General features: G+C 50.7%; 1 protein-coding gene across 1 annotated transcript in view; it reads right to left on the bottom strand.

Annotated features, from left to right (window-relative positions):
• Window positions 1-531: 531 nt before the first annotated feature.
• Window positions 532-27141, bottom strand: part of LOC310804943 (putative E3 ubiquitin-protein ligase HERC1) — a gene marked incomplete at its 5' end in the record, with an annotated part of 55069 nt that continues 28459 nt past the window's right edge. The window contains 38 exons of the mRNA XM_083670398.1: window positions 532-2820; window positions 3315-3620; window positions 4079-4231; window positions 4554-4806; window positions 5182-5258; window positions 5762-5927; window positions 6232-6401; window positions 6732-6901; window positions 7082-7220; window positions 7747-7916; window positions 8789-8891; window positions 9186-9308; window positions 9618-9773; window positions 10540-10721; window positions 11239-11377; window positions 11829-11954; window positions 12537-12602; window positions 12813-13097; window positions 13915-14088; window positions 14438-14539; window positions 14740-14871; window positions 15041-15155; window positions 15748-15947; window positions 17416-17543; window positions 18333-18554; window positions 18955-19079; window positions 19252-19379; window positions 19761-20035; window positions 20522-20783; window positions 21354-21618; window positions 22557-22734; window positions 23199-23396; window positions 23548-23600; window positions 23752-24020; window positions 24895-25103; window positions 25518-25645; window positions 25899-26088; window positions 26918-27001. Of these exons, the coding sequence (XP_083526524.1) occupies window positions 2635-2820; window positions 3315-3620; window positions 4079-4231; window positions 4554-4806; window positions 5182-5258; window positions 5762-5927; window positions 6232-6401; window positions 6732-6901; window positions 7082-7220; window positions 7747-7916; window positions 8789-8891; window positions 9186-9308; window positions 9618-9773; window positions 10540-10721; window positions 11239-11377; window positions 11829-11954; window positions 12537-12602; window positions 12813-13097; window positions 13915-14088; window positions 14438-14539; window positions 14740-14871; window positions 15041-15155; window positions 15748-15947; window positions 17416-17543; window positions 18333-18554; window positions 18955-19079; window positions 19252-19379; window positions 19761-20035; window positions 20522-20783; window positions 21354-21618; window positions 22557-22734; window positions 23199-23396; window positions 23548-23600; window positions 23752-24020; window positions 24895-25103; window positions 25518-25645; window positions 25899-26088; window positions 26918-27001 (6407 nt within the window). The 3' untranslated portion in view covers window positions 532-2634. The remainder of the gene's footprint in view (window positions 2821-3314; window positions 3621-4078; window positions 4232-4553; window positions 4807-5181; window positions 5259-5761; window positions 5928-6231; window positions 6402-6731; window positions 6902-7081; window positions 7221-7746; window positions 7917-8788; window positions 8892-9185; window positions 9309-9617; window positions 9774-10539; window positions 10722-11238; window positions 11378-11828; window positions 11955-12536; window positions 12603-12812; window positions 13098-13914; window positions 14089-14437; window positions 14540-14739; window positions 14872-15040; window positions 15156-15747; window positions 15948-17415; window positions 17544-18332; window positions 18555-18954; window positions 19080-19251; window positions 19380-19760; window positions 20036-20521; window positions 20784-21353; window positions 21619-22556; window positions 22735-23198; window positions 23397-23547; window positions 23601-23751; window positions 24021-24894; window positions 25104-25517; window positions 25646-25898; window positions 26089-26917; window positions 27002-27141) is intronic.

The following is a 27141-nucleotide window of genomic DNA, read 5'->3' as shown; positions in this document are numbered from 1 at the left end:
ATGCCGTTCCCCGTTTGATCTTACAGTTGTTTCCATTTCCCTTTCTGTCTGTTACCCTCACACCGTTTAGATTCAATACAAAACATTTTCTGGGGGCCCTCCCATAACCCCACAACATGCTCTGAAGCAACTTATTCACTAATTAGCCCACCAATGCTGAGGATCCAGATTATTAACAAAACAGCATTGAATAAAGCATGTTGTGTGCCTTGTTTGAAACCAAGCCCATGTCACTTAAACCCCCAGCAACAGAGCCATGCTGACATACTGCAATTTCATCATATGCTTCAGTTGTGTTTATCCTCAGAGTCCGTCCACCAGGTCAACTGTGGTTTGCATTGCATTGCAGTCTTCACATCTATCTGTTCAACTGATTCTGACTGACTAAGTAGATATACTCTGGCATCTGTCACAACTGAATATAACAATTTCGTGAGATAACTATTTTGTCATACCCTTGAGAGGGTTAGTCTAATAAATGATGATCAGCTATCAGATGCTGGAGATAGAAAGAAAACCACACCGACGTCCTTATTTAAACACATGGTTTAATTTAGATAACACTGCCTTCGCTTACAGGACAGTCCCAACACAAAAACATTTGTATGCCATTCCTCACTTTGTAAAGTACAACCAAAATAAAATAACTCAGTCAAAATCAAACGCTCACACGAATCCACCACAGCACATCAACGGAGAAGCGATGTTTCTCTCAGCTTCATTAACGGTTCCTCCCCTTTAAGAGCACTAGTTATCTCCAAGGTATACACAGACTGTATTTAAATGACGTAGCTCTACTGTACACTAGCATCCCTGTGACCAATGGCTGAGGAAGGGTATTAAAGGTTATGTGTTTTACATCTGGAGGACAAAATATCATGTCACACGACTCGTGTGGCATGAACATACATACAAACATACAGAAGAAGAAGCATCCTTGAGGAACAGGATAGCAAATTAGGGTTTTATGCCGGAGTTCTCCTTTAATATGTTTTTCTTTGCTCAAGCAACAATGTATACAGGCCTAAAGTGCAAACATCACAACAACCATGACACCCCATTCCACTGTTTAAATAAAGATCATGTCTGCCAAAAATCTCTTGTCTTTTGAGTCAGCAGCTTCCGAGCTCCAAACAAAAGTCACAACTCTTTATAGGGAAACACCTGATAAACGCTCCTTTAAAAAGATGAAACATCTTGCGGTACAGTTTTTCCACAGCATAGAGTGGAGACTGCTGCCTCTAGACAGACAGGCTTGCAGGGCCGGTCTTTCTCAGAGAGAGTCCATGCTTCAGTGATTCAGGCTCTGCTAGAAAAGGAGGAGTCGCATACTAAGCATGAAATTCAAAATCGGCTATCAGCGGTCTACAGCTTGACCTGTGTGTTCAAAAACTGTATCGTATCCCTGTAAGTCGTTTAGGGAGAAAAAAACAAAAACACTGCATGTTACACTACACTTTTCACAACTGCAAAACACAAACCCATATCATCACGCAGCAACATAGTACAGTACAGTTTTGGCAAATAAAAATCTGTCGAGTGCATAATGTGCATGGCATTGATGGACATACATTCATCATCCAAGATACATTGTCATTTGTATTGTAGTGGAAACTCTTATCAATGACGTAATGAACTCACAGGCAGCAGCAGACGCCAAATTCCATGGGGGCTAAATTCCAAACCGACCCCTTGGCCCTTACTCCCTGGGCACCACTGTAGATCTGAGCGGCCTGGATAGACATACGCAACATGGCAACAACCCCATCTAGGCCTCTGAATGGCAAGGTGGAAATGATGCCGTTTTGCTCACACCTATCCGATCCTTTCAGATCTACAGACTTGACAAGGGGCCAAAAAATCGATTTGGAATGCAGCCTGTGATCTGTAGAAGTTGAATCCAGCTACTAACAGATGAACCACGTGTAACATTTCCCAGCCAGCAGTCTGATGCGGTTTAAAGAAAACCAGAAAAAGATTTAAAGCTGGCAAACGCTTGTCTAGCTCCACCCAGAACTTAGTATCATAGCCTTGAACATGGCATCTACGTCGGCCGAAGCCAGCGGTGCCAACAAATGACCTACGATTCTTCACATCGTCTCTACATAAATACAGTACAATAGTTGCACAAACGAAAGTCACATTTCCTCTAGGAAGGTTCTCCAACCCTGCTGCCACATAAGGCAATGTTTTTGGTAGGTTTTCGCCCCCGCGCGGATCCCAGTCCCAGTAGAACACGCACCGGCTCATAAAAAAAGGTCTTCTTTAACAAACAAGTCTATAAGAAATATTTGATACCATGCAGAAAACAAAGCGAGAAATTCCAAAACCGGAAAAAAAAAAAAAGAAAAAAAAAAAAGCTTCAAAACTCAAAATGAATCGACTTACGAGCGTAGAAGAGAGAGTGGGAGAGGCTCTCTGCAGTGCACCCTGGGTAATCATTCAGCGCAGCGAGAGCAGGTCTATTTGCGCCCAAAACAAGACATGGTGAGGAGGAGGCAGAGAAAGAACGACACGACAGACTGGCTTGTGCTTTCAAGTAATGGAGCCTTATTGGTGAATATCGTCGTTACATCATCAGAACTCTGTTGTGTTGGGTCCGTCGGGCCGAGTCCGTGTGGTGTGGTGACATCATCAGTACTCTGTGTCGGACCCGTCCGCCGGCTCGGTGTTGCGAGACAGCATGTAGTTGTCCATGTCGATGGAGGGACAGTTGTGGATGGAGTACCGGAGGCGCTCTGACAGGATGGCCTGGCTGGTGTAGGGGGGCAGGCGCAACTGGAAGAAACAGGTCTGGGCCGTGGGGAGGCCGTTGATGGGCTGAGGGAGGGAGGGAGGGGAGGGAAGGGAACACAGGGTGTTCAGGGTGGTTTCTCAGTTTATTAACGAGAACCAGAAGTGGGGACAGCAGGGCAGAGCAGAGGACCCAGCTTGACCCAAATACAAAGACTGTTTTCTGAACCCGTACAATGTTTCTTTCCTGGCATCTGTTGTACACTGACGTACAGTGTGGGTCATGTCTTTGAACTTTCTTCACCTGTTCTTTTAGCTACAATTAGCCGTGGTTGTAGCTGAATCCCACACCAACCCCTAGCCCCTACCTACAGTACAGTACTACCCCCCCTCCCCCCCCCCCCCTCCTCCCCATGTGTACATCTGAGAGAATTGAGATGAGTGAAAGCAACATAGCAGCAGCTCCATTTCGCCCTCTGACAAACGGAAAGTTCACCCGTATTCCTTACACCCATCCTAGCTAGGTTTGGAATTAAGGGAGCTAACCAAAAACTTTAAAAACAATTTAAAAATGTGCTTACCCTGTCGACCTTGATGATCTGGAACTTCTGCGTGATGTCGGCGGGGTTGGAGGGCAGGCGGGAGCGGCCCGACACGAAGCGCAGGAACAGCACGCGCTCCTCGTTGGCAAACTCCTCCAGGCTCTGCCACAGCCAGCCAATCAGCTGGTGGCTGTCGGTGATGTCACGGTAGCGTACCACCTTCTTCAGCATCTCCACGGAGACCTCGGGCAGGCCGCACACCAGCTGCTCCAGCTGCCGGGCCGTCAGGAGGGAGAGCAGGGGCACGGGGATGATGGAGGACATGCCGTCCCTCACCGCTGCCACCTGGTGGACACACACGGGAGGGCGGGGTGAGGGGGGTCAGACGGGTAGCACAACACAGAGGGCAATGACGACAGGTCAGACAAGTAACAGGACAGGACAGAACAGAACAGGACAGACGGTCAACACAACAGGAGAGGAAAGACAGGTAAACAGGACAGGACAGACAGGTAAACAGGACAGGAGAGGACAGACGGTTAACACAACAGGAGAGGACAGACAGGTAAACAGGACAGGACAGGAGAGGACAGACAGGTAAACAGGACAGGACAGGAGAGGACAGACGGGTAAACAGGACAGGACAGACAGGTAAACAGGAGAGGCCAGGACAGACGGTTAACACAACAGGCGAGAACAGACAGGTAAACAGCACAGGACAGGAAACCAATGAGTTCAGTTATACGACAACAGTACAAGTGACATCATGAATGACATCACGTGTGATAAAGGTATTAGGGCACCTGTCTGTCCATCTCGTGGAGCCGGTAGTCCAGGGCTCTCTCCACATAGTCGGTCCTGTTGGCGAAGGTCAGGGAGATGTGGTGCCCGCCTGGCACCACGGGCACCAGCTTGCCGTCAGCGCTGTGGGCCATGAACGAGTCCAGAGGAATCATCTGGAGAGAGACAGAGGTGAGGAGATGGGGAGAGGGGAGTGAGAGGAGGAGATGGGGAGAGGGAGAGAGAAATAGAGAGAGGGGGTGCGAAGGGAGGGAGAGAGACAGGGGGAGAGAAGAGAAGGGAAGGAGGTTATCATACAGAACACAGCAGCTTCATGACGATTCGAGTCATTCTGTACATTGGCTAAAGCGCGTAACCGACAGTGTGAAACCAGGGTCTCTTAGCCTGTTGAGCTAAAGCCTCAATCTATCCCTCCACCAACCCCCCCATCCCATCCCTCCCTCCCTCCCTCCCTCCCTCCCTCCCTCCATCTCTCACCACGGGGAAGTTGTCCTCTGTGATGCCGCTGTTTTCCAGGTGGAGGATGCTGTGCAGGGAGCGGTAGGTGAGCAGGTCCACTTCCTCCAGGTCGGGCCCCCCCAGAGGGATGCAGCACAGCTGCTTCCACACCCAGGGCGCCAGGTGCAGGTCCAGGGGCTTCTTGGTCCGGACAGCCACCGCCATCAGGATGCCCAGGAAGCGGAACTGGACCATATGCTCCTCAGAGGCGGCCGTGGGGTTCAGCAGGAATCTGCCGTCAGGGTTTTTTGGGGGGGAGGGATGGAGGGAGGGAGGGAGGTATGGGAGGAGGGATGGAGGGATTGGTGGAGGGAGGGAGGTATGGGAGTAGGGATGGGGGTTGTGTAGACAAGGGGTTGAGTGACGGAGGGAGGGATGGAGGGATGGAGTGTGGGAGAGAGAGGCAGTTGGCAGAGGCACAATAAAAACACCTGGGAGGCATACAACTGGCCTCTTGTTTTGGTTCACACAATCCTCAAAAACCTTTTTTTTATTACTTTTTTTTAAGACGCACTTATCCAGAGTAATTTCAAGGAAATGACTGGTTCCATTCGATTAGTTCCACAATAGAAACGGAGAGCTTTGGGGAGTGAACCGTATACAGTACCTGTCAGTGTTACTGCCCACATCTGTGGAGCTGTTAGGGGTGTGAATGAGGAGGTCTACCACACCAGACTGCAACTCCTGAGGGGAGAGAGAGACAGGGAGGAAGGGAGGGAGAGAGAGAGAAAGAGAAAAGGAGGGAGAAATAGAGAGAGAGAGACAGGGAGAGAGAGAGAGAGAGAGAGAGACAGAGAGACAGAGAGACAGAGTGAGAAAGAAGAGGAGGGAGAGATAGAGAGAGAGAAAGAAGAGGAGGGAGAGAGAGAGAGAGAGAGAGAGAGACAGGGAGAGAGAGAGAGAGAGAGAGAGAGAGAGAGACAGGGAGAGAGAGAAAGAAGAGTAGGGAGAGAGAGAGAGAGAAAGAAGAGGAGGGAGAGAGAAAGAAGAGGAGAGAGAGAGAGAGAGAGAGAGAGAGAGAGACACGCACACAGAGAGTGACACAGAGAGAGAGATCACGTAGGGGCACATCATCACACAGCGCCAGTCATCTCCCATTAGGACTGTATACAGAGCACCACTGTGTTTCTGTTCCTGCGGGGGCCTGTCTAGACTCCTGCGAAGCTCCGACTCATCCTCTGACTCACCTGGCACATCTCAGTGATGGTATCGTCAAACACTCCTCCGGCGTCATCCGCCCCCTCGCCCACCAGCTTGACCTTCCAGGCCCGTGACGGCAGCCGCAGCTCCAGAGGGTTCAGCCCCACCACCTGCTTGGCGATCTGCACGAAGATGGGCTTGCTGGAGCGCCCCCTGTGGGTTCGGAGGACAGCGTTTACTTTAAATGTTTTTTTTTTTTTTATCATCATCACTCATCCAAAGGCAAAAGAGATCAGAGGATATTTGAGGTGCACTTGATTTCACTTGCCTGGTGCAATGGAATCGCCTTAGTGGTCCCCGAAACAATTGCAAAAACAGCTTAAATCAAACGTACCTAAATAATCGTATCCTCTGGAGCCAGGTGTGGAAGATACATCATGTCTGACAGGTAAGGTATGTGAGAGTGTGTGAGTGTGTGTGCGCGCGTCTGTGCATGGCGTGTGTCGTGTGTGTGTACCTGGTGGAAATCCTCTTGACGGTGATCTGTGGGCCGTAGGTCTTCCCCTGGGTCATGGTCCTGCCGATGGAGCGTACCAGGGGCAGGGTGTTGACCTTGGGGGACAGGAGGCCCCTCAGCTGGCCCTGGACGATGGCCGCCGTCCCCGAGCTGTAGCGCGACGCCGACACCTGCGGGGGAGGAGGAAAACGGTACAACCGTGCCACTCGTTCTCGCCACGACATCCCAATTCCCCATTTGCATTTCCTGAAGTGTGCACTTGTGTAAAGTGTGCACTCACCCTTATGGATTTGAAAAGGGGGAATGGGTAGGTGTTAAAGGCCCATGCTTACACCGATACTACACTTTTAAATCCATTTAGTGCCGAAGTGCACACTTCAGGAGGAGGGTGGAGATTTTGTATGCAGCGTCTTACTGTCACAGTTCATCACATCCATCCTAACCCCTAACCCTAACTGAATGGAAACAGTGGGTTAGGGTTCTATGGGGATCATGGTTACCTGGTTCCGAGGGTCCAGGTTGAGGAGCCTCCAGGACTTGTACATGAGGTCAGAAAAGTGGTAGAGCACCCGGAGGCGGGTGTTGAGGACGTCAGGGCTGCAGTCCTTCAGGGCGTTGTACTGGGGAGGGACAGACTGGGGCAGGCCCAGCTGGAGGGTGCCACAGGCCCCTGGGGGGGCAGGAGGGGGAGAACAACACACGGTTAGTGGTGGAGGAGGGCAGAGCGGTACAGACTGGTCAACAGCCCAGGGACGAGGACTGTTTTTTTGTCAAGCTGGTGTATGCAAAGAAACACGCGTGTGGTACTTACGTATGCCCACAGCGCATGTGTGTGTGTGTGTGTGTGTACCGGAGGCTTTAGCAGTGGCAGAGGGGGTGGTCCAGGCGGAGCTGTGGCAGCGGCCTGCAGAGATCTGTCTGATGTTCTTCCCCTGGAGAGCTGTGACCAGGGTGGGCTCCTTCACTGGGCTGGAGTGGGCCAGGCCCAGCTGGGATACAACACACACACACACACACACACACACACACACACACACACACACACACACACACACACACACACACACACACACACACACACACACACACACACACACACACACACACACACACACACACACACACACACACACACACACACACTTCAGTGGAAAATAAAAAAACACCATTCTGAGAGGGAGCAGGGGGAAGTTGCACTAGATGTTGGTCTCGGGCAATTTAAGGTTTTAACAGCGGACCCGATTCACTTTCATTTGATTTGGGAAAATGTTGGGAGTACAAGTTGCTAGATAACCGAGATAAGGACTTAGAAAAGTGTCTCTGTGTATCGACCGGGATGAAGGTATGATTGATCACAGAGCTCTGATTTTCTGAGTGAACCCCTCTTTTCAAGACTTAGAAGTTTGGCATCTTAAACCCCAGAGCGCCATTCTCCGGAGGTGAATTCTAAGCAGTGGCACTTCATCCATCTCTGTAAGAGCTGTAGGAATACTAAGTCAGTGTTCCTCTTCCTACCTGTCCCTCACAGTTGCAGCCCCAGGCGTAAACATCTCCGGTGGAGGAGAGAGCCAGGACGTGCTCACAGCCCACGGCGATGTCCTCCACAAACACTCCCTCCAGCGCCGGCACCGCCTGGGGACGGTTGTGGTTCTTCAGCATGGAGTCTGGCAGGCCAATCAAACGCTCTGAGGGGAAACGGAGGGAGACAGACAGACGGGGGGGGGGGGGGGGGTTGGGGGGTGAAGGTGCGATTGGACGGCTTGCAACAGGGTCTTTAACGCGTGATAGGACACTGTTTTAATTTGACAAAGAATGACATGAACATTGGTAGCAATATTTGTAGCTGTTTGTTGCTGTAGCATTTAATAATGCTGGATCTATTTTGATTAGTCATGTCTGTGTCGAATATCGATTAAAATAAGTCTAGATTCATAAAAAGCTGAGATGCTGAGATGCATCTTCTTCTCCAGCCCATTCTCAACAAAACAAATCAACTGTAAAGGCAGGGACTGGGTTGGAATTGTAGAATACTCTATGTGTGTTCTAGCCTCCCCGCCTCCGCCCCTTCCACCTAGTACGACGCGGAGTAGATGTTCTGAAAACATCAGATACTAGGGGGGGACAGGGGTCAGGGGATTGGTTACCATAGCAACCCGGGACCTTGTCCTCAAGGTCACAATCCAAGAGTCTCTGGGGTGAGTTGGGACAGGGAGAATCTCAGAGTCAGGGAGAGAGGAAGGACCATGCTAGCCGGTAACATCATCAACTCTGTGTGATCAATAAACGCCTCTCGACGTAAGACGTGCCGCTGCGGAAGAATTACACAACTGTCTAACAACGGTAGTTCTACCTCATACTAGTGTGGTAGCCTGAGGTACGTTCTATCTCATACTAGTGTGTATAAGCCTGAGGTAAGTTCTACCTCATACTAGTGTGTGATCCTGAGGTAAGTTCTACCTCATTCTAGTGTGTATAAGCCTGAAGTAGTGTATGTTCCATAGTAGTGGAGTCTAATGTGTCGTTGTGCTATTCCCCTGTTATATGAACGTTGGCATACCTTGTCCAAAGGTGTAAACATGTCCATCGTTGCCCAGGACAACAGAGAACTGAGTCCCACATCCAACCTTCTTCACTCCCTTGTTACAGAGCTGCTCCACTTTCTGTTAAAAACATACACCATATGAATATGGTACATCAAATATTACAATTTCTAAAAACCTGTTTTCGCTTTGTCATTCTGGGATATTGTGTGTGGATTGATGGCACATTCTTTTAATTTAATCCATTTTAAGTTGAGTCTATAACAACAAAATGTAGAAAAAGTGAAGGCATCTGAATACTTTACGAAGGTACTGTATATGAATAGCATATAAAATATATACAAAACAAGTAAAAACATAGATATGTCTAGCATTGTGATAGTGTACAGTAAATACATCAGAGGAGTGTTGTACCTGAGGGTAACACTTGACAGTGCAGGGACCTGTTCCTAGTTTGCCGTAGTCCCCGTCCCCAAACGCCCAGACACTCATCCCATCAGAGGACAGCACCAGAGTGTGGTTGATGCCACAGGAAACCTGCACACAACGGGGAGAAGGGCATTAAAGGGACGGTTCACTTAAAAAAAAAACACACAACATACACATATAAATATATATATTATAGTAATTTGTGCAAAATGTTCAGACCTAAAAAAGCGGTCAAGTGTCAATGAGACCCCATCCCGTGCCATCAGCTATAAATCCAAAAACCTCTCTCAAACGTTGATATTTTAGTGGGCTGGCCCTTTAATAGAGTGTCTGGCCTTGAACCGAATCTTAAGCGGCGCTAACTGACCATCCGAACTACGGTCATCTTAACCAGTTACCACCGACTCTTTACCGTACCTGGCTTATGTGATACCCCTCCAACGCGACCACTCTTTCGGGGAGCATCTTGTTGGAGGTTGACCTTTGACCCAGTCGGCCAGAGTCTCCGCTACCGAAGGTGAAGAGCTTTCCGTCTGCCGTGACCACGGCCGAGTGCTTGAACCCACAGGCAAGCTTCCATGTGACGGGGGAACAGAATTAAAATAAGTTAAAAATAAATAAATAAGAGAAATGATGCACCATCAATAAAGCCAATACCTAAGTCACAAAGAATCCTCGGTAGGAACAGGAACAGGGTGCACACGAAAAATAATAAATGGTGGCACTCCAGATTTGGAACACTTTTGAAGCAGAACAGGCCTAAGGGCACTCATGCATAACCAAACTTGTACTCTACTTCACTACTAGTACTTATGTAATATCTAGGACAGCCATAACCTCCCAGTGATGTTGGGCGTAACCTAGGAGACAGGGGAGGCTGGTGGAGGTAGAAATCGGAGGACAGGGCTCATTGTAATGCATGGAATGGAATTAGGAATGGGATCGAACTCGTGGGTTTGATACCATTCCTTATATCCATCTACCTCCACCAGCCTCACTGGGCCCTTCCCTGTACCACCTCCTCCCCTTGCAGGGCCTCTATCTGTCTCTGTGCTGTTCCCTCACCTGCACCACCTCCTCCCCTTGCAGGGCCTCTATCTGTCTCTGTGCTGTTCCCTCACCTGCACCACCTCCTCCCCTTGCAGGACCTCTATCTGTCTCTGCTGTTCCCTCACCTGTACCACCTCCTCCCCTTGCAGGGCCTCTATCTGTCTCTGCTGTTCTCTCACCTGTACCACCTCCTCCCCTTGCAGGGCCTCTATCTATCTCTCTGCTGTTCCCTTCCCTGCACCACCTCCTCCCCTTGCAGGGCCTCTATCTGTCTCTGCTGTTCCCTCACCTGCACCACCTCCTCCCCTTGCAGGGCCTCTATTTGTTTGGGCCTCCTCTGTCTCTCGCTGTTCCCGTGGCCCAGCTTGCCGTAGTCGCCGTCTCCCCAGCTGAACACCTCTCCCGTCTCCGTCAGCGCCAGGGAGTGGCCGTCCGAGCCGCACGACGTCACCAGCTGGGTCACCACGTAGCCTGCCGGAGCGTCAAGGGGTCAGAGGTCAAGCGGGGGACAATCATACGGTGGCGTTCGGACAGACGTGAAACGGGATCGACAACCGATTTTCGAACTGCACGAAATATAAACATAACTGGAGCCATCTTGTGAGGAGCTAGCTCCAGTTTTGTTTACATCTTGTACTTCATGACTTGTGCACTTTCATAGCATATCACCGAAGTCTTATTAATGCATTCGTTTATTTGTACATTTCCCCTTGGGGATCAATTGAAAACACTCTGATGAAGGTCTGTTGACTGAACCGTCGGTATCTTCCCACATAAATGTGAAGGAGCCAGAAAGCCAGAAAGTGTGCTTGACATTCTTCTTAAGCGAAGTTTATTTATTCACTCTGAGAAACCAAAGCCAGCTGAGGTGGGCAAACTTTTCTCAAACCCTTAAGGATTAATACAATCAATATTCTATTCCATGTTATGCTGGCACACTTCAAACACATCCTCCTCATTGTATTGACCACCAGCAGGCCGGGGTTACCTTGCAGAGCTGAGATGACGGTGGGGGCGTAGAGGTCGTCAGAGTTGCCCTGGCCCAGCCTCCCGTAGCTTCCCTCGCCCACGGCCAGCACCGTCCCGTTGGCCTGCACCAGGAACGTACAGTTCTGCCCACACACAACCTGAGGAGGGCACATGAGGAGGAGTTGTCGAAAAACACTGCAAAACTAGCAATCGTTGAAGTCACTCAGAGCCACAAGCCGTAACTTTCATTCCGTGGCTGTCTTCAAGCGCTGCCTCAGACTGTTCCGGAAAAACAATTGTCAAGGCAAAAGTTGCTAGGTGTGGCTTTAACTCATTTAGTTTGGCGACATTCTAGGAGTGCCATGGGTGACATTATTCACCCAAAACGCATAAATGATGATGCTTCATTTTGTAGTCAATCAAAGTCTTGTTGCTAGGTAAACACCACGTAAAACGCTTGGCACTCCAGGTGGTGAGTGCTCCGAAATTCTTCACTTAAAGCCACAAGCTGTAACTTTCATTCCGTTTGTCAATTCCAATTGACGGGGCGAAAGTTGCGAATTGTGGCTTTAAGACGAGACACATTATGAAGAGACTGTAGTACAGTACCTGTTGTGTCTGGCACAGACAGGGAGCCAGGGTGGGCACCATGAGGTTGGTGCCCGCGTCTGCCAGTTGCCCGTGGCGCCCGTTGCCCCACAGAAACACCTCGCTCTTGCCCCCTTGCTGCCAGTCCTGCACAGTACAGTCAGAGGTTAGACACACAGCTTATCCAACACCCTTACACAACATAAATGATTACTTACAGGAAAACTATTACGGTCCCGTCAGACGTTAGGTCATTACAGAGGTCTTTGGAAAAGGCCCACATGATAATTTATTACGAAACTGAACAATGGCAACATGTTAGCAGTAATGTGTGCTGGACTCGGGTGGGGCTGCAGTTTTCCCAGGCAACTGGCGTATTTTCAACATCGGCTCGCATTGATCGGTTGGGTGTAGTTTTCACACGCTTGATGCACTAGCCAAGGTTTTTAGATCATTGTGTGACAGGACATGACTGAGAGAGGAGATATGGCTTACAGACAGACAGACAGACAGACGGACGGACAGGCTTACAGACAGGCTTACAGACAGACAGACAGACGGTCGGACAGGCTTACAGACAGACAGACGGACGGACAGGCTTACAGACTGACTACCAGACAGACAGGCTTACAGACAGACAGAGACAGGCTTACAGACAGACAGACAGACAGGCTTACAGACAGACAGACAGGCTTACAGACAGACAGGCTTACAGACAGACAGTCTTACCTCAGGCTTGGTGGTGGCCCACGACATGAGCTGTTCATCCATCATGAAAGTCCATTTGCTGTTGTCCTGAGAGAAAGAAAGAGGGAGACACGTCAACTTCTTCAACATCATCCATCCAAGAACATCAGTAGAGTTTAAGAATGGTGCCAAAAACTAGAAAGGCAAAACATTTCAAAGATTTCATTTGTGAGAAAAACATTTTTGGGCTGTTCCATTCCATAAAGGGGTGTGTGTGTGTGTGCGTGTGTGTGCGTGTGTGCGTGTCCGCGACCTCACCAGGGGTTTGGAGATCTCGGCAGCCCCCGCTTGCTGGAACTCGGGGACAGTGAAGGATTCTGGGAAGACTGTTCCTCTGGCAATCGCCTCTGCGCTTTTGACGGTGGCGGCAAAGGTGGCTAGCCAGCTCCACTCGCTGGGGCAGGAGTGTGTGTCGGCGCTGGCGTGGTGGGGGGCGCGGGGGGCACGACACAGGTGCTGCTCCAGAGACAAGCCCACCGTCAGAGACGCCAGGCTCTGGAGGAAGGCACTGTGGACCAGCTGGTCGCCTGCTGTCACGTGACTCTGGAGGACCAAGGAGACACGCCACGCACGCACACACACACACACAGAGACACACACACACACAGAGACACACACAGACACACACACACACAGAGAGAGACACACGCACGCACGCACGCACACACACACACACACAGAGACACACACACACACACAGAGACACACACAGAGACACACACAGACACACACACACACACACACACAGACACACACACAGACACACACACAGACACAGAGAGACACACACACAGACACATACACACACAGACACACACACATTTTAGACCTCAGGAGCCAATGAGGTGGAAAACCACTGTGTTAGCGCCTCTGTGAGCTGATTTCCCTTCGGACCCATTAACCTTGCCTTGTGAGAGAAGGGAGGCTCACTGTAAATTGGCTTGTCTGAGTGGAAAGTAAGACAGGAGATCAGGATCTGTGCTAACCCTCCATGCTAACCCTCCATGCTAACCCCCCATGCTAACCCTCTCATAGCTGTATTAGGGAGACAGCGCTATGCTAACCCTCTCATAGCTTTATAAAGCTAATGATAACCCTCTCATAGCTGTATTAGGGAGACAGCGCTATGCTAACCCTCTCATAACTGTATTAGGGAGACAGCGCTATGCTAACCCTCTCATAGCTTTATAAAGCTAATGATAACCCTCTCATAGCTGTATTAGGGAGACAGCGCTATGCTAACCCTCTCATAACTGTATTAGGGAGACAGCGCTATGCTAACCCTCTCATAACTGTATTAGGGAGACAGCGCTATGCTAACCCTCTCATAACTGTATTAGGGAGACAGCGCTATGCTAACCCTCTCGTAGCTGTACTGCTCTTGCAGGAGGACGGGGAGCCTCTCCAGGAAAACGGCCATGCAGGGGGCCCGGTTCAGGCCCAGGATGCCCTGGGTCCGGAGGACGGTGCGGCAGGAGGCCAGCACGTGGTTCTGGGAGATCCAGTCTGAGGGGCACCGGATCAGCAGGACATCCTGTGGAGAAGATCAACACGTCAGACCCACTTTCATATGTATCCCTCAGAAGAATAAGGGGCTTTTTCTTAAGTCAGAAATACAGCCCCAACTAATTTAGTGCCGAGGGTGAATGAAGTCGTCCAAATTGTCAACATTCTAGAGTTCCAAGGGTGACTTTACTCACCAAAAATGTATAGATTATGATACTTCATTTTGTAGTCAATTAAAGTATTGTTGCTAGGTAGGTAAATACCACATAAAACACTTGGCACTCTAGGTGGTGATTGTTTCCGGGAATTATTTGGCTATTTGGAGTAATTATTTGGAGTTAAAAGGGTTGAGTACAGAAAGCAATGGCTGAACTGACCTTTGACCTCCCAGAGCATGCGGCCACCCCCACGTTTGGTACCCAAGTGGTACTGACCACTGAGCCCAGGCCTGTCACCACGGTCTGGAGGACTGAACCATCCTGCAGGGAGGGGGGGGGGGGGGGGATCCAGAGTAGATTAGAAAACCAGTTGTGATGTGATATTATTCAGACAGAGGAGCAGAGAGGAGCAGAGAGAAGAGGAGAGAAGAGGAGAGAAGAGGAGAGATGCAGAGGAGAAGAGAAGCAAAAAGAGAAAAGGAGGAGAGAGAAAAGGGAGAAGAGGTTTCTGGTGGTCTCACCTGCAGGGACCAGATGTTGAGTAGTCCTCCTATGCCTCCAGACACCAGGGCCAGTCCGCCAGGGCAGAAGGACAAGGTCTTCACTGCCGTGATGTGCCCGCTCAACCGGAACACGCACTTGGCACCCCCACGCTGGGGAGGCGCCGACGCAGCACAAAGAACAACACATCAAAACAGGGAACAAACAAAATGGCCGTTTCTACCATTTCTACCTCAGCAGCCGCAGGAGAAGAGAGGAAACATGAAGCTAATTAAGAAGGGAATCTGGAGGACGGAGAAACAGAGGGGCGGAGAGACTGACCTTGACGTTACTGCTCTTCTCCTGGCTGGATGCACCGCTCAGGAAGTTGGGGACCGATACACTAGTGCCCCCTTGTGGCAGCGTCCAGACATACATAAGACCATTTTGGCACCCCCTAAAATGAAATAAATAATATAAAACATATTTATTCGGGACATAGAATCCAATTACTTCCTACGAACAGGTAAAAGATAAATCATATAAATCACGATGATTGATGGATATCTCATCATACGAATTCAGTCAAGTAACCACTGAAAAGAGTCCACAGCCGTAGGAACGGACAGGCAGGGTTCTCCCCAAAGAACGTAGGAGTGGCGCTGTGCCACGCTGTGGAGCTGGCAGCGCCACTCTCTAAACATTACATGGTAAATTAATTATAACTGCCTTCGATCGCCAACGACCAAAAAAACGAAAGTGAAAGTGAAAGCGTTAGGATGTTCCGCAGTGAATTCAACTGACACGTGTAAACGCGGGTTTTGCTAATGCAATCCAGCGCCACGCTGTTCATCCTGGGGAGAACTCTGCATATTAATGTTCCAACTGATCAGGCTCTGTTAGAACAGTGTGTTTGTTTGTGTGTGTGTGTATGACTGTGTCTGAGTGTGAGTGTGTGTGTGTGCGCGTGTGTGTATGTGTGTGTGTGTGTGTGTGTGTGTCTGTGTGTGTGTGCGGCGCCCCCTGGTGCCCAGTCTAACTATACTCACACTGCCAACATGAGCCTGGGTTCGGGTCCTCTGCCGGGCAGCGGGCACCACTTGGCCGTGTTGACGGTGCCCGTGTGGAAGAGGGAGTGGAGGGTGATCCAGGTGCCCCCCGCCTGGCCCCAGATCTTCACCACCTCCGAGCGGCCGGTGGACAGCAGCAGGTGGCCCGTGGGGTCCCACCTCAGGGCACTGATGCTCTCCTGGGTAGAAGGAGACAGGGTGTGAGAGAGGGAGGGTGTGAGAGAGGGAGAGAGGGTGGCAGGGTGTGAGAGAGGGAGGGTGTGAGAGAGGGAGGGTGGGAGGGTGTGAGAGAGGGAGAGAGGGAGATGGAGAGAGAGAGGCAGAGAGGAAGGCAGAGAGAGAGGGAAGCAGAAAGGGAGGGAGGGAGGGAGGGAGGGGAGGTAAGAGGGGACAGGTGTGAGGAGGAATGACGCACACTCATATTCATAGCGTGAGGTTAAGACTCCCAGAGGATTATCCAAACACGTCTCATCAGGTGGACATTTTAACACTGGATGATTCTGAGTCGACTTGACAAAACGCCAGCTTGGATTTAAATCCCGGCTTTTGTTGTTGTTCATTCTCACTGGATGATCAGTGCAGCCTCAGCCTACTGGATGATCAGCCTACTGGAGGATCAGCCTACTGGAGGATCAGCCTACTGGAGGATCAGCCTACCGGAGGATCAGTGCAGCCTCAGCCTACTGGATGATCAGTGCAGCCTCAGCCTACTGGAGGATCAGTGCAGCCTCAGCCTACTGGATGATCAGCCTACTGGAGGATCAGCCTACTGGAGGATCAGCCTACCGGAGGATCAGTGCAGCCTCAGCCTACTGGATGATCAGTGCAGCCTCAGCCTACTGGATGATCAGTGCAGCCTCAGCCTACTGGAGGATCAGCCTACCGGATGATCAGTGCAGCCTCAGCCTACTGGATGATCAGTGCAGCCTCAGCCTACCGGATGATCAGTGCAGCCTCAGCCTACTGGATGATCAGTGCAGCCTCAGCCTACCGGATGATCAGTGCAGCCTCAGCCTACTGGAGGATCAGTGCAGCCTCAGCCTACTGGAGGATCAGTGCAGCCTCAGCCTACTGGAGGATCAGTGCAGCCTCAGCCTACTGGATGATCAGTGCAGCCTCAGCCTAATGGATGATCAGTGCAGCCTCAGCCTAATGGATGATCAGTGCAGCCTCAGCCTAATGGATGATCAGTGCAGCCTCAGCCTAATGGATGATCAGTGCAGCCTCAGCCCACAGACCGACGGTGTCGTGTTTTCCAGTTTGCGATAAGAGTGAGGTTGCGGACGACGACACGGTCATGTATGTAAACGTGTAGGTACAGCATGAGGTCGTTGACTAACAGCAGACAGCAGGTGAACGTAGAGGAGTCAGTAGGTAGGTAGGGTGGTAAGTAGGTAGGGTAGTAGGGTGGTAGGGTGGTAGGTAGGTAGGGTGGTAAGTAGGGTGGTAGGTAGGTAGGGTAGTAGGGTGGTAGGTAGGGTGGTAGGTAGGTAGGGTGGTAGGTAGGTAGGTAGGGTGGTAGGTAGGTAGGGTGGTAGGTAGATAGGGTGGTAGGTAGGTAGGTAGGTAGGGTGGTAGGTAGGTAGGTAGGTAGGGTGGTAGGTAGGTAGGTAGGTAGGTAGGTAGGGTGTTAGGTAGCTGACTTACAGGGAAGGCAGACAGGAGGAGGGGGGGCTCCGTGTCGTAGGAGCTGGTGGTGGCCAGGAGGACCTTGCCGTCGGGGTAGCCCACGGCGAAGGGCTTGTCAACACTGTGCCAGGCGATGCACTGAGGAGCTGGGAGAGGGAGAGAGAGAGGGAGGGAGAGAGAGAGAGGGAGGGAGGAGGACCGTGGAGTGTTAACCACATATTAACCGCACATCAACCGCATACAGTATCAATCACATTGCAACTGCATCCTCAGGCTACTGCAGCATACAGGGCATATAAACCTGGAATAACAACGACTCAAACCTGGCCTTAATCTGTTATTATTCGATTTCAGAGAATCCGGCGGCTGTGAGGTGTAGCTCCGAATCGGAAACGTGTGGTGTGCAAGCACTGGGGGGGGGGGGGGGGCTGTGGGATATGATTGACGCAAGGTAAAGCCAATGGCTACGTGCCGTCCGTTTTCCACGCTCTATTCTATTGGCTTAATGAAGGCCATGATTGACGCGTTGGTCCACCAGACCTTTCGTGCATTTAGGGGCTGTAGTAACAAGTGGGAACCATACGGGACATGACGTCATCAGAAGGACATGAAGCGATGAAGCTAAGCGATGTGTAAGCCTTATATTACAATAGGTTGTCCACGGTCCCTGGGAAGGAGACTAATGACATAGTGGTTAGCCCACGGTGACCACTAGGACCTCTGCATCGTTGGTCTGTGAGCCCAAGGAACTCAAACCCCCATAATTCATTGAGCTGTCAATGTGAATTCACCAAGGCCACTTCCGCCTCAGCGCTGAAGAGTCCCTGGAAACACGTCCCGTCACGTTTGCAATTCAATTCCTGCGTTCTGAAACTACGACGTTTACGGATGGAAATGAATGAAATAAAAGCAGGCGTTGGACGTTATCGACTCACACTCTTTCCTGTGGCAGCGTGTCAGCTCTGTGCTCTCCACGCGGAGGTCCTCCGTGACCTGCAGCCAGCAGAGGGTGCCGTCGAGGCGCCCCACCAGCAGGTGGTCCGTCCCAGGGCCGTCCCTGCAGGGGGAGCCCCCCGGGCAGGGGAAGGGAGTGGAGGTCTGCACCCAGGTCAGGGAGGTCACCCAGGAGGGCTGGGCCTCCACTTGACCTTCGGCCCCTAAAACCAGAGGAACGCAGGAACATGTGATATGACTGAATCAGCGTATGCGGTCATGTGGTGTGCTTCTCTGTGAGTGTGTGTGTGCGCGTGTGTGTTTAGCAGAACATGTTCGTGTGTTTGTATGTGTGTGTGTGTGTGTAGCAGAACATGTGTGTGTGTGTGTGTGTGTGTGTGTGTATCTACGTACATACGTGCATGTAGGTTGAACTTGAGAACAGAACCAAAAGTCACATTCCCCATTGTACCAGATGGACAATAAAGTTCTTTAACCCGCTGAACTACACAAGGATGTTTCTACAAAACGCTTGAGAGGGCTTCACTGTCCTACAGCTCAGTGAGTATGAAGGTCAGGAGGTCTAGGGGGGCTGGAGGTGGAGGTTAGAGGGACTCCACCCACCGTTGACGGTCCAGATGTTGATGAGCTTGTTCTGGAAGGCTGCGAGGAGGTTTCCCCCGGGGCTCCAGTACACGGGGGACACCAGGTGGGCCCCGCCGGTGCTCTCTGAGGTCTGACGGTCCTCGCTGGGGGGGGGAGAGAGAGAAAAAGAGAGGAGCAGAGAGAAAAGGAGGAGGGTTGTTAGTCCACATGCATGTGGGAATATCAGACCTGGGCTGAAATCTATTTGAACCTATTATCTAGTGATTATCTAGGGTTAGGGTATGTGTGTGTGTGTGTGTGTGTGTGTGTCCTCACCTGATGCTGCAGGTGTGTGTGCACTGCAGGTCGGCTGTGTTCTGGGTGACGTCCCACAGCCTGACTGTCCCGTCCTGGGCTCCTGTGGCCAGAAGGCCCTGTTCACTGTTCCACGAACAGTTCGTCACCTGAAACAACAACACCACCACAGGTAAAACATTAGCATAAAGGCTAACCAATATGACCATTGATCAATACAACCTCCACGTCATGACAAAGGTAAGATACAAAGAAAGATAAAAAGAAAGCTGTTATTTCGTTTTTAACTCATTCAGTGCCGTGGGAGAATAAAGTCGGCAAAATCGTCAACAGTCTAGAGTGCCACGGGTGACTATGTTCACCAACAAGGCTTCATTTTGTAGCCAATCCAAGTACTGTTGCTAGGTAAACACCACATAAAAACACTGTAGATGAGTGTTCCGGGAATTCCTTTAGTGAGAGTTAACAACATGTTGTACAAAGCCTGAGCGGCGGTGGAGGAGGTGGTGGAGGTGGTGGTGGTGGTGTACCCTGCCATGGTGTCCCTCCAGCTTCTTGAGGGCACACTTGCGCAGGTCCCCGGCCATGTCACTGTAGGTCTGGGGCCGGATGGGGTTGTCCCTCTCCGACGCCGCCAGGGCCTGGACCAGCTGCTGGGCGGCCCACTGCCGGTGCTTACTGGTCAGCCGGGCCGAGAGGGCGCACGCCGCCAGGGCGTTGGCCAGCTCCAGAGGCCCCACCCTCGCCGCCACCGCCGCGTGTGGGGGAGGAGGAGCCGTCGTCGCCGCCGGGGGGCTTCCTGCATCTGGACCAATCAGAGGATAGTATAGTGCTAACTAACCAGGCTGGACCAATCAAGTGTCTCTGTAACGGGGTGTGTTCTATTTATATCTGAACGCTAACCCTTCACCCCCCTCAAGAACCCCTCTACTATCTAGGCCAGGGGAGGCTGGTGGAGGTGGAAATCGTAGGACGGGCTCATTGTAATGCATGGAGCGTGCTTGACACCATTCCTCATTCCGCTCCATGCATTACAATGAGCCCGTCCTCAGATTTCTACCACGACCAGCCTCCCCTGATCGAGGCTAATCCATGTCTTACAGTGAGAGCCTCCAACAATGTCTCTGTAATGAATGAATGAATGAATGAACAAATGAAAACCTTAAATGAATGAATGGATGAATAAATGAAAACCTAAGGCGAACAACACTGTATACTTGTATGCACGTGACAAATAAAGAATCTTGAATCTTGAAACCTTAAATGAACGAATGAATGAATGAATGAATACCTCTAGGCCTTTCACTCATAGCAGCAGTCTGACCTCTGGCCTCAGCGTGCTGCTCCCCGCTCCGGTCGGGGGTGTAGCGGTAGCGGACGCCCTTCTCCGTCAGCAGGGACACCAGGCTCTGGGTGACCAGGAAGGTGGGGGGCGTCAGCTCCCGGAAGTCTCTCTGCTGCGGCCCAGCCTTCTGATTGGTGGTGAGACGGGCCCTCTGCTGGGGGTCGCTGATGGCGCCGATGTTGACCCCCGTGGCCGCCGCCATCAAATCCTACACCGGAGGGAGAGAGCGAGGGCAGTGTTGGTTTATGGGTAATGTAGTACATTACATAGGTAACACTACATGGTGGAAAGATAACCGGCGGTCCATGTTAAAAATGACTGTCGTGAGGCGAATAAAATATATCTATAGAATGTCAATATTTTGGGATTGGTGGAGTAAACGCACACGGTCTATGAATGCATATGCTAAATATGACTGTGTATTATAATAGCAACAGGTCATTGGTCTAATATTATATCTACATTTAATTAAGATTTATTCAATCTATTTACTCATTCATTAATCCTTTATTTAAACCAGCTAAGACCCTTGTGGGTTAGAAACCTCTCTTGCTAGAAGACGACCCGGCGACAGACAGACAGATAGTCAGACAGGTGGTTAGACAGACAGACAGACAGACAGACAGACAGATAAAGAGTCAGACAGGTGGTTAGACAGACAGACAGACAGACAGACAGATAAAGAGTCAGACAGGTGGCCAGACAGACAGACAGACAGATACAGAGTCAAACAGTTAGACAGACAAACAGTTAGACAGACAGACAGTCAGACAGTCACCTGAGTACAGATGTCCACCAGCTCTCTGTAGGCAGTGGGACTGTGGGACACCAGGCTGCCGATGGCGGAGCTGAGGAAAGAGAGGAACGCTGAGCCGCTGCGCTCGCTGGCCGGGGGCCCCCTGCTGCCCGCCGTCGCCCCCTGCTGGTCAACACTGGTATGCACCCTGCCAGCAGCCGCCAGGCACATCAGACGCACCAGGATACGGATGTCAGCCAGGCCCAGAGCCTCCAGACTTCCCCCAGACTGACTACACACTGAGGCACTGCCGGAGGGAGGGAGGGAGGGAGAAGAGTCAATAGAGCACAGTATGTGGTTGTGTGTGGGTGAGACAGACAGAGAGACAGACAGAGACAGAAATAATACACAGAGAAACGGGGGTGCTATGACTACGTGAGTAATAGCTGTCGACTAATAACCCCTGCAAATTGAGGACCACACGAATGGAAATACCAGGGAAAGCCGAGCCTCGTTTCCTACAACGGAGGTATTAACTGTGACAAATGATCCAGAACAATTTAAATGGCTTCCTTGCCAGAGAACATGGCGGAAACTTAAGTAGAGCGATACCCTGGCATTTGGCCTGCCTCAATATAATAATAGCAGGACGCCCGTGACTCACTGGTCTGTGACCAAATTAAAGGTTCCGTTGGAAGCAGTGAAATGCAGCTGCATATTCTGACGGCCATTAAAATGACTAAAAATCTGGGATTAACTCTGTTGGTGAAGTCAATTCTGTAGACCCAAGGAGCAAATGCACACGTCGAGCTAGCTCATTTTCTGGGGGGGGTGGTGGATGGCTATAATCGCCTGAGGCAGGTTTTGGACACCAGAGGGGATAACTGGCTAAATTAGGCCTAAAAGTGGACCCCATCCACTTTCATTATATTGGAAAATGTGGACGTGTAAGTTGCTAAATAACCGGGATAATGATTTTAAAAGTGTCTTGGTGTCTCAAACTGAAGTTAAGGTATGTGCTTAATATCACAGACGTGTGATCTTAGAGTGAACCATCCCTTTAAGTAACAAGTTCAAAGTAAGAAATGGAATGCTGAAATATAGCTAGGAGGAGAGGAGGGGAGGGGAGGGGGGGGGAGGAGAGGAGAGGAGAGGGGAGGGGAGAGGAGAGGAGAGGAGAGGAGAGGGGAGGGGAGGGGAGGGGAGGGGAGAGGAGAGGAGATACAAGTAGCTAGTGTCCCCTACCTGGAGGAGGTTTGGGAGAGTGCCCTCATGACCATGCTGTAGGCTAGAAGGATCTGGGCAGTGGAGGTCACCCTCCTCAGAGCCTGCAGTCTGTCCTGGGGGTCCCGCAGCGAAGCAGCCTGCTCCCCCAAACTCAGGGGTCCCGAGATGGAGCCCTTCAGTTCGGTGCTGACCACCCCTGTGCAGAACAAACACCCGTTGAACACATTAACACAACTCTATTGTCCTCTAACCTTGTCTCCTTCTCAACAAAGATACTCAAGGTGTGACGTTTCACAGCTCTCTACTGGGGGTACGGAAGTGCGGTCTCAATGCAATGGGGTTTCCAATGGTCTTTTAACTATGATGCAGGTGATTGATGGAGATGACTGCTAACTGTGTTGATTATGACACCCCAAACTCATGAACAAGTTGATTGAAACATAAAAAATAACAACAGCAGCAAATGTTGAAAGTGGCCGACGGTGAGCTGTCTGTAATGAGGGTCAATGAGGAAACTTGACTTCCGTACCCCAGTAGAGGGGCATGGCTGAGAGGGGAGGAACCTCAGACCTTCTCCTCCAATGAGCTTCAAGAATGAGGCGAGGATAGGGGAAGCCAGGAAACAAGGTAAAAGACCTCTGACCTTTCTAAGACAAGTACCTTTGTGAAGGGCGGTCCTGTCCGGGTTGCCGGTGCTGTTGACCAGCGCCCCGAGGGGGTCGTGCTCTGTGAAGGCGATGGGGTCCGGGACCAGCCTCTTCTCACTCAGACCCAGGGGCCTCAGTAGAACCCCAAAGTCCTCCAGGCCCGTCAACCTGTCACTGTCACCCTCCTCCTGGCGACCCACCTCCCAGTCATCTGTGGAAGAGGTACAGGGGAGAGAGAGAGAGAGAGAAATAGAGAGAGGGGGGGGGGGGGGGTTACAACAGATACAAGAGAGTCGATCCATAGAGTAGGAGAGTAGCGTAGAGCTCATCAATCCTCCTGGCTGAGGAGGTCAAACCCTTACCGTCTGACGCACTGTCCAACCGCCCAATCAAATCAGACGCCAGACCCTTTACTCTGAGGAAAGAGAAACAACACCTTTTGCAATTTTTTTCCTCCCCAAACTTACATACTGTGCCATTCACACACTTAAAAGCGTAAAAACATCAAGTGACTTCGAGAACCCCCCTTTGTGTGTGTCAAGAGGGTCAGAGGGTCGATCACTCACCGGTCACTTTTGGAGCCCATCTCCCCCAGGTTGGCGGCCAGGTACTTCTCCCTGCAGGAGCTGCACAGGAGGTAGTAGGGGCTTCCCGAGCCGCACTCCCCCCCGAACCAGCCGTCCACGTAGGCCCCCGTGCTGCGGTAGCCACGGCGACCCGCGCTCTGGCCGCACCCAGGGTGGTGGCGCTTCATGTGGTTGTTGAACTGCAGGGTGAGCGTGTTGCACAGCTCACACTCCACCATCTCGTGGGCCTCGTGGTGCTCCTCGCCCCCCTGGTGGACAACCGGAGAACGGCTATCGTTAAAAAAACATCGACATCCGTACATGACGTTTTCTAGAGGTCTGGTTCGTTCGTCACAAAGCACTTCCAAGCTTTCCTTGAGAAAGGCTGAAACGTCAGTAAAGGCCCTGGCTGAAACGTCAGTGAGTGTTGATATCAATACGATATGAATAAGTGACGACTTAAAGAAGAAAAAGAAAAGCCGGCTTTTTTGCGACTGCACCCAACCTCCTGCACTCAACCTCCTGCACCCAACCTCCTGCACCCAACCTCCTGCACCCAACCTCCTGCACCCAACCTCCTGCACCCATCCTCCTGCACTCATCCTCCTGCACCCAACCTCCTGCACCCAACCTCCTGCACTCATCCTCCTGCACCCATCCTCCTGCACCCAACCTCCTGCACCCAACCTCCTGCACTCAACCTCCTGCACTCAACCTCCTGCACTCAACCTCCTGCACTCAACCTCCTGCACTCAACCTCCTGCACTCAACCTCCTGCACCCAACCTCCTGCACCCAACCTCCTGCACCCAACCTCCTGCACCCAACCTCCTGCACTCATCCTTCACCATCACAACACAGTGGAGTTGGAGTTTCACTTTAACTTTAACCGACTATTCTGATGACGCCCAGGGTTCTCCCCAGGGTCTTTGAGCAGCGTGGCACCGGATGGCATTATCAAAACCCGACTCACAGACACTGTAGCACCGTGAGAACCAAGGATTTATTTACATTTTTATCGTAAACTTTTATTCATTAAGGAAATTAGGTCAAAAGACGTCTTTCTCAAGGAAGACACTGACGACAGTGGTAAGCTTCACAGACGTGTGAATGCCAAACTGGGTGCACAATCAGATGCAGTTACCTCCACCATCCACAGGGTGTCCCTCTCGGAGCTGATGAATTCTGGGGTGAGTAGTTCCTCATAGGGCTCCTCGTGGTAGGGGTCGTCCATGTAACCCAACTCTGACTCCTCCTCCGCCGCAAAGGGGTGTGTCTCGGCCTGCTCCGGCCATTCGGACACCCCCGGGTCCTGTCTGTAGAGCGGCGGGATGGGATTGGGCGAGGGGGAGTCTGTGGGAAGGACACAGAGGTACAGTACAGTAGACAGATTAGCCTAGCAAGATGGCCAGGTACAGTAGAGAAACAGACAGGTACAGTAGAGAAACAGACTACAGTAGCTAGATTAGCCTAGCAAGATGGCCAGGTACAGTAGATGGTAGAAACAGACTACAGTAGCTAGATTAGCCTAGCAAGATGGCCAGGTACAGTAGATGGTAGAAACAGACTACAGTAGACAGATTAGCCTAGCAAGATGGCCAGGTACAGTAGATGGCAGAAACAGACTACAGTAGCTAGGTTAGCCTAGCAAGATGGCCAGGTACAGTAGATGGTAGAAACAGACTACAGTAGCTAGATTAGCCTAGCGTAAATTAGTCTAGCATCACTGTAATATGCTTTTTCTCCCGGGCGTGCGGCTAGGCTAACCTGCCCTCCTGAAGGAGGTCCTCTGCCCCAGGCTGGAGCGCTGGCGTCGAGCCGGTGGGGGCCTGTTCCTGGTCAGATGGACGTCCAGGAAGTTCTCCCTTTCCACCAGGTCAAGGCCAGCCAGCAGACTGTAACACAACACCACAACGTTCACAATCACACTGAGATAGGATGTCCCTTCTACATCTCATATCCAGGAAAAACATCTCCTCAAGTCAGTCAGGACACCACCGAACTGACTGGAATACATCTTCTTCTTTTTTACATATATTTGTTCTATATTCTCTGACTTGAAATTAAATCATCAAATACCTACTTTTTTTTTTTAAAGCATCTTCTGAATAAGCGAACACAAACATGTTTCCAGGTGTCTGGACTCACCTTTCGTTGGGTTCTCTGGGGGGGGCCTCTGGGCATTGCACGGTCTCTGGGCCGTCTGGGGAGGGGGTGTCCTCTATAGCGCGCCCTGGGGGCTGGCCCTCGCTTGTCTGGGGCTCCTCCGTCAGGGGGTGCTCCAGCATCCAGCTGGCCAGCACCTCGATGGTACGAGAGTCAACCTCACCTGTCACACCTTGGGGGTCAAAGGTCAACAGGAGGTGAGGGAGGCAGAATTCAAGGCACTTTCAAGATGGATCAATCAATCAAATGGTATTTGTTAGCGCTTTCTACGAAACACTTTTGTCACAAAGTGCTTGACAGATATCGTTCAAGAGGGCAACATATCAAAAACGTTGCAGCAGCATGTCAGGGTGTCAATGTGAAAAGACAAACTGTCTTAGAGACAGCTAGCATGGTTTGTGATGGAGGCAGGTTCAAATGGTGATGGGGAGAGGGGTGATGGGAGGGAGGAAGGGAGGGAGGAAGAGGGTCGAGCAAAAGAATGACAAAGTGAGAGATTAAAGAGGAACCAACCAATCCTTCTTCTAGCACTGCAAGCAAGCATGTTTGTTTGGATTTGTGTGCTCAACAAAGCAATGGCCTACAGCCGTTAGAAAATGAAACTTTCAAAACATTCAAACATGCTTTATCGCTGCTAAGGGTATATTTAGTTTTTACTTAATGACTGGTATTAATCAAAAAGGGATCAGGAAAAGTAAAGGCTTTACCACAAGCCTACATTTTCACATACTATGGTTTGAAAATGCTCCATACAGAATTTACCTGCATGACTATCTAGTGAAACTGATACCAATGCCAGACACCAAGGAATCATAATTAAATCATAATTCTAAAGAAGCCACATGAAGCAAAAGTCCAACATGCACACGGAAAAGCATGTACATGGTTAAGGAAAGAAACAAACCACAGACGAACTAGCCTACGACACTGACACACAAAGCAGATGGAGAAACACACACAACAACACAACCACACTACAGCACACACACAGACAGCAATACCTGCTGCTTCCATGGCCTTGTAGATATGTCTCATAGAGAAGCCCATTTCTAGTAAACGTACTGGGACAAACATTTGTGGCCGTTCTAGAAATTGAGAAGAAAAAAAAAAAAAGAGGAAAGAATAGAAAACAAAGGAAAAAAAACAAGCCGACATCTGTCAATAACAACATTTTAAATATTTGGCAATGAATGCAAAGATGTTAGCCTAAGCACAAAGGTGAAGT

Source organism: Argentina silus (assembly GCF_951799395.1).
Source record: "Argentina silus genome assembly, chromosome: 5".
Taxonomy (NCBI): domain Eukaryota; kingdom Metazoa; phylum Chordata; class Actinopteri; order Argentiniformes; family Argentinidae; genus Argentina; species Argentina silus.
The sequence above is the reverse complement of the archived record's forward strand: the minus strand, read 5'-3'. Positions and strand labels throughout refer to the sequence as shown.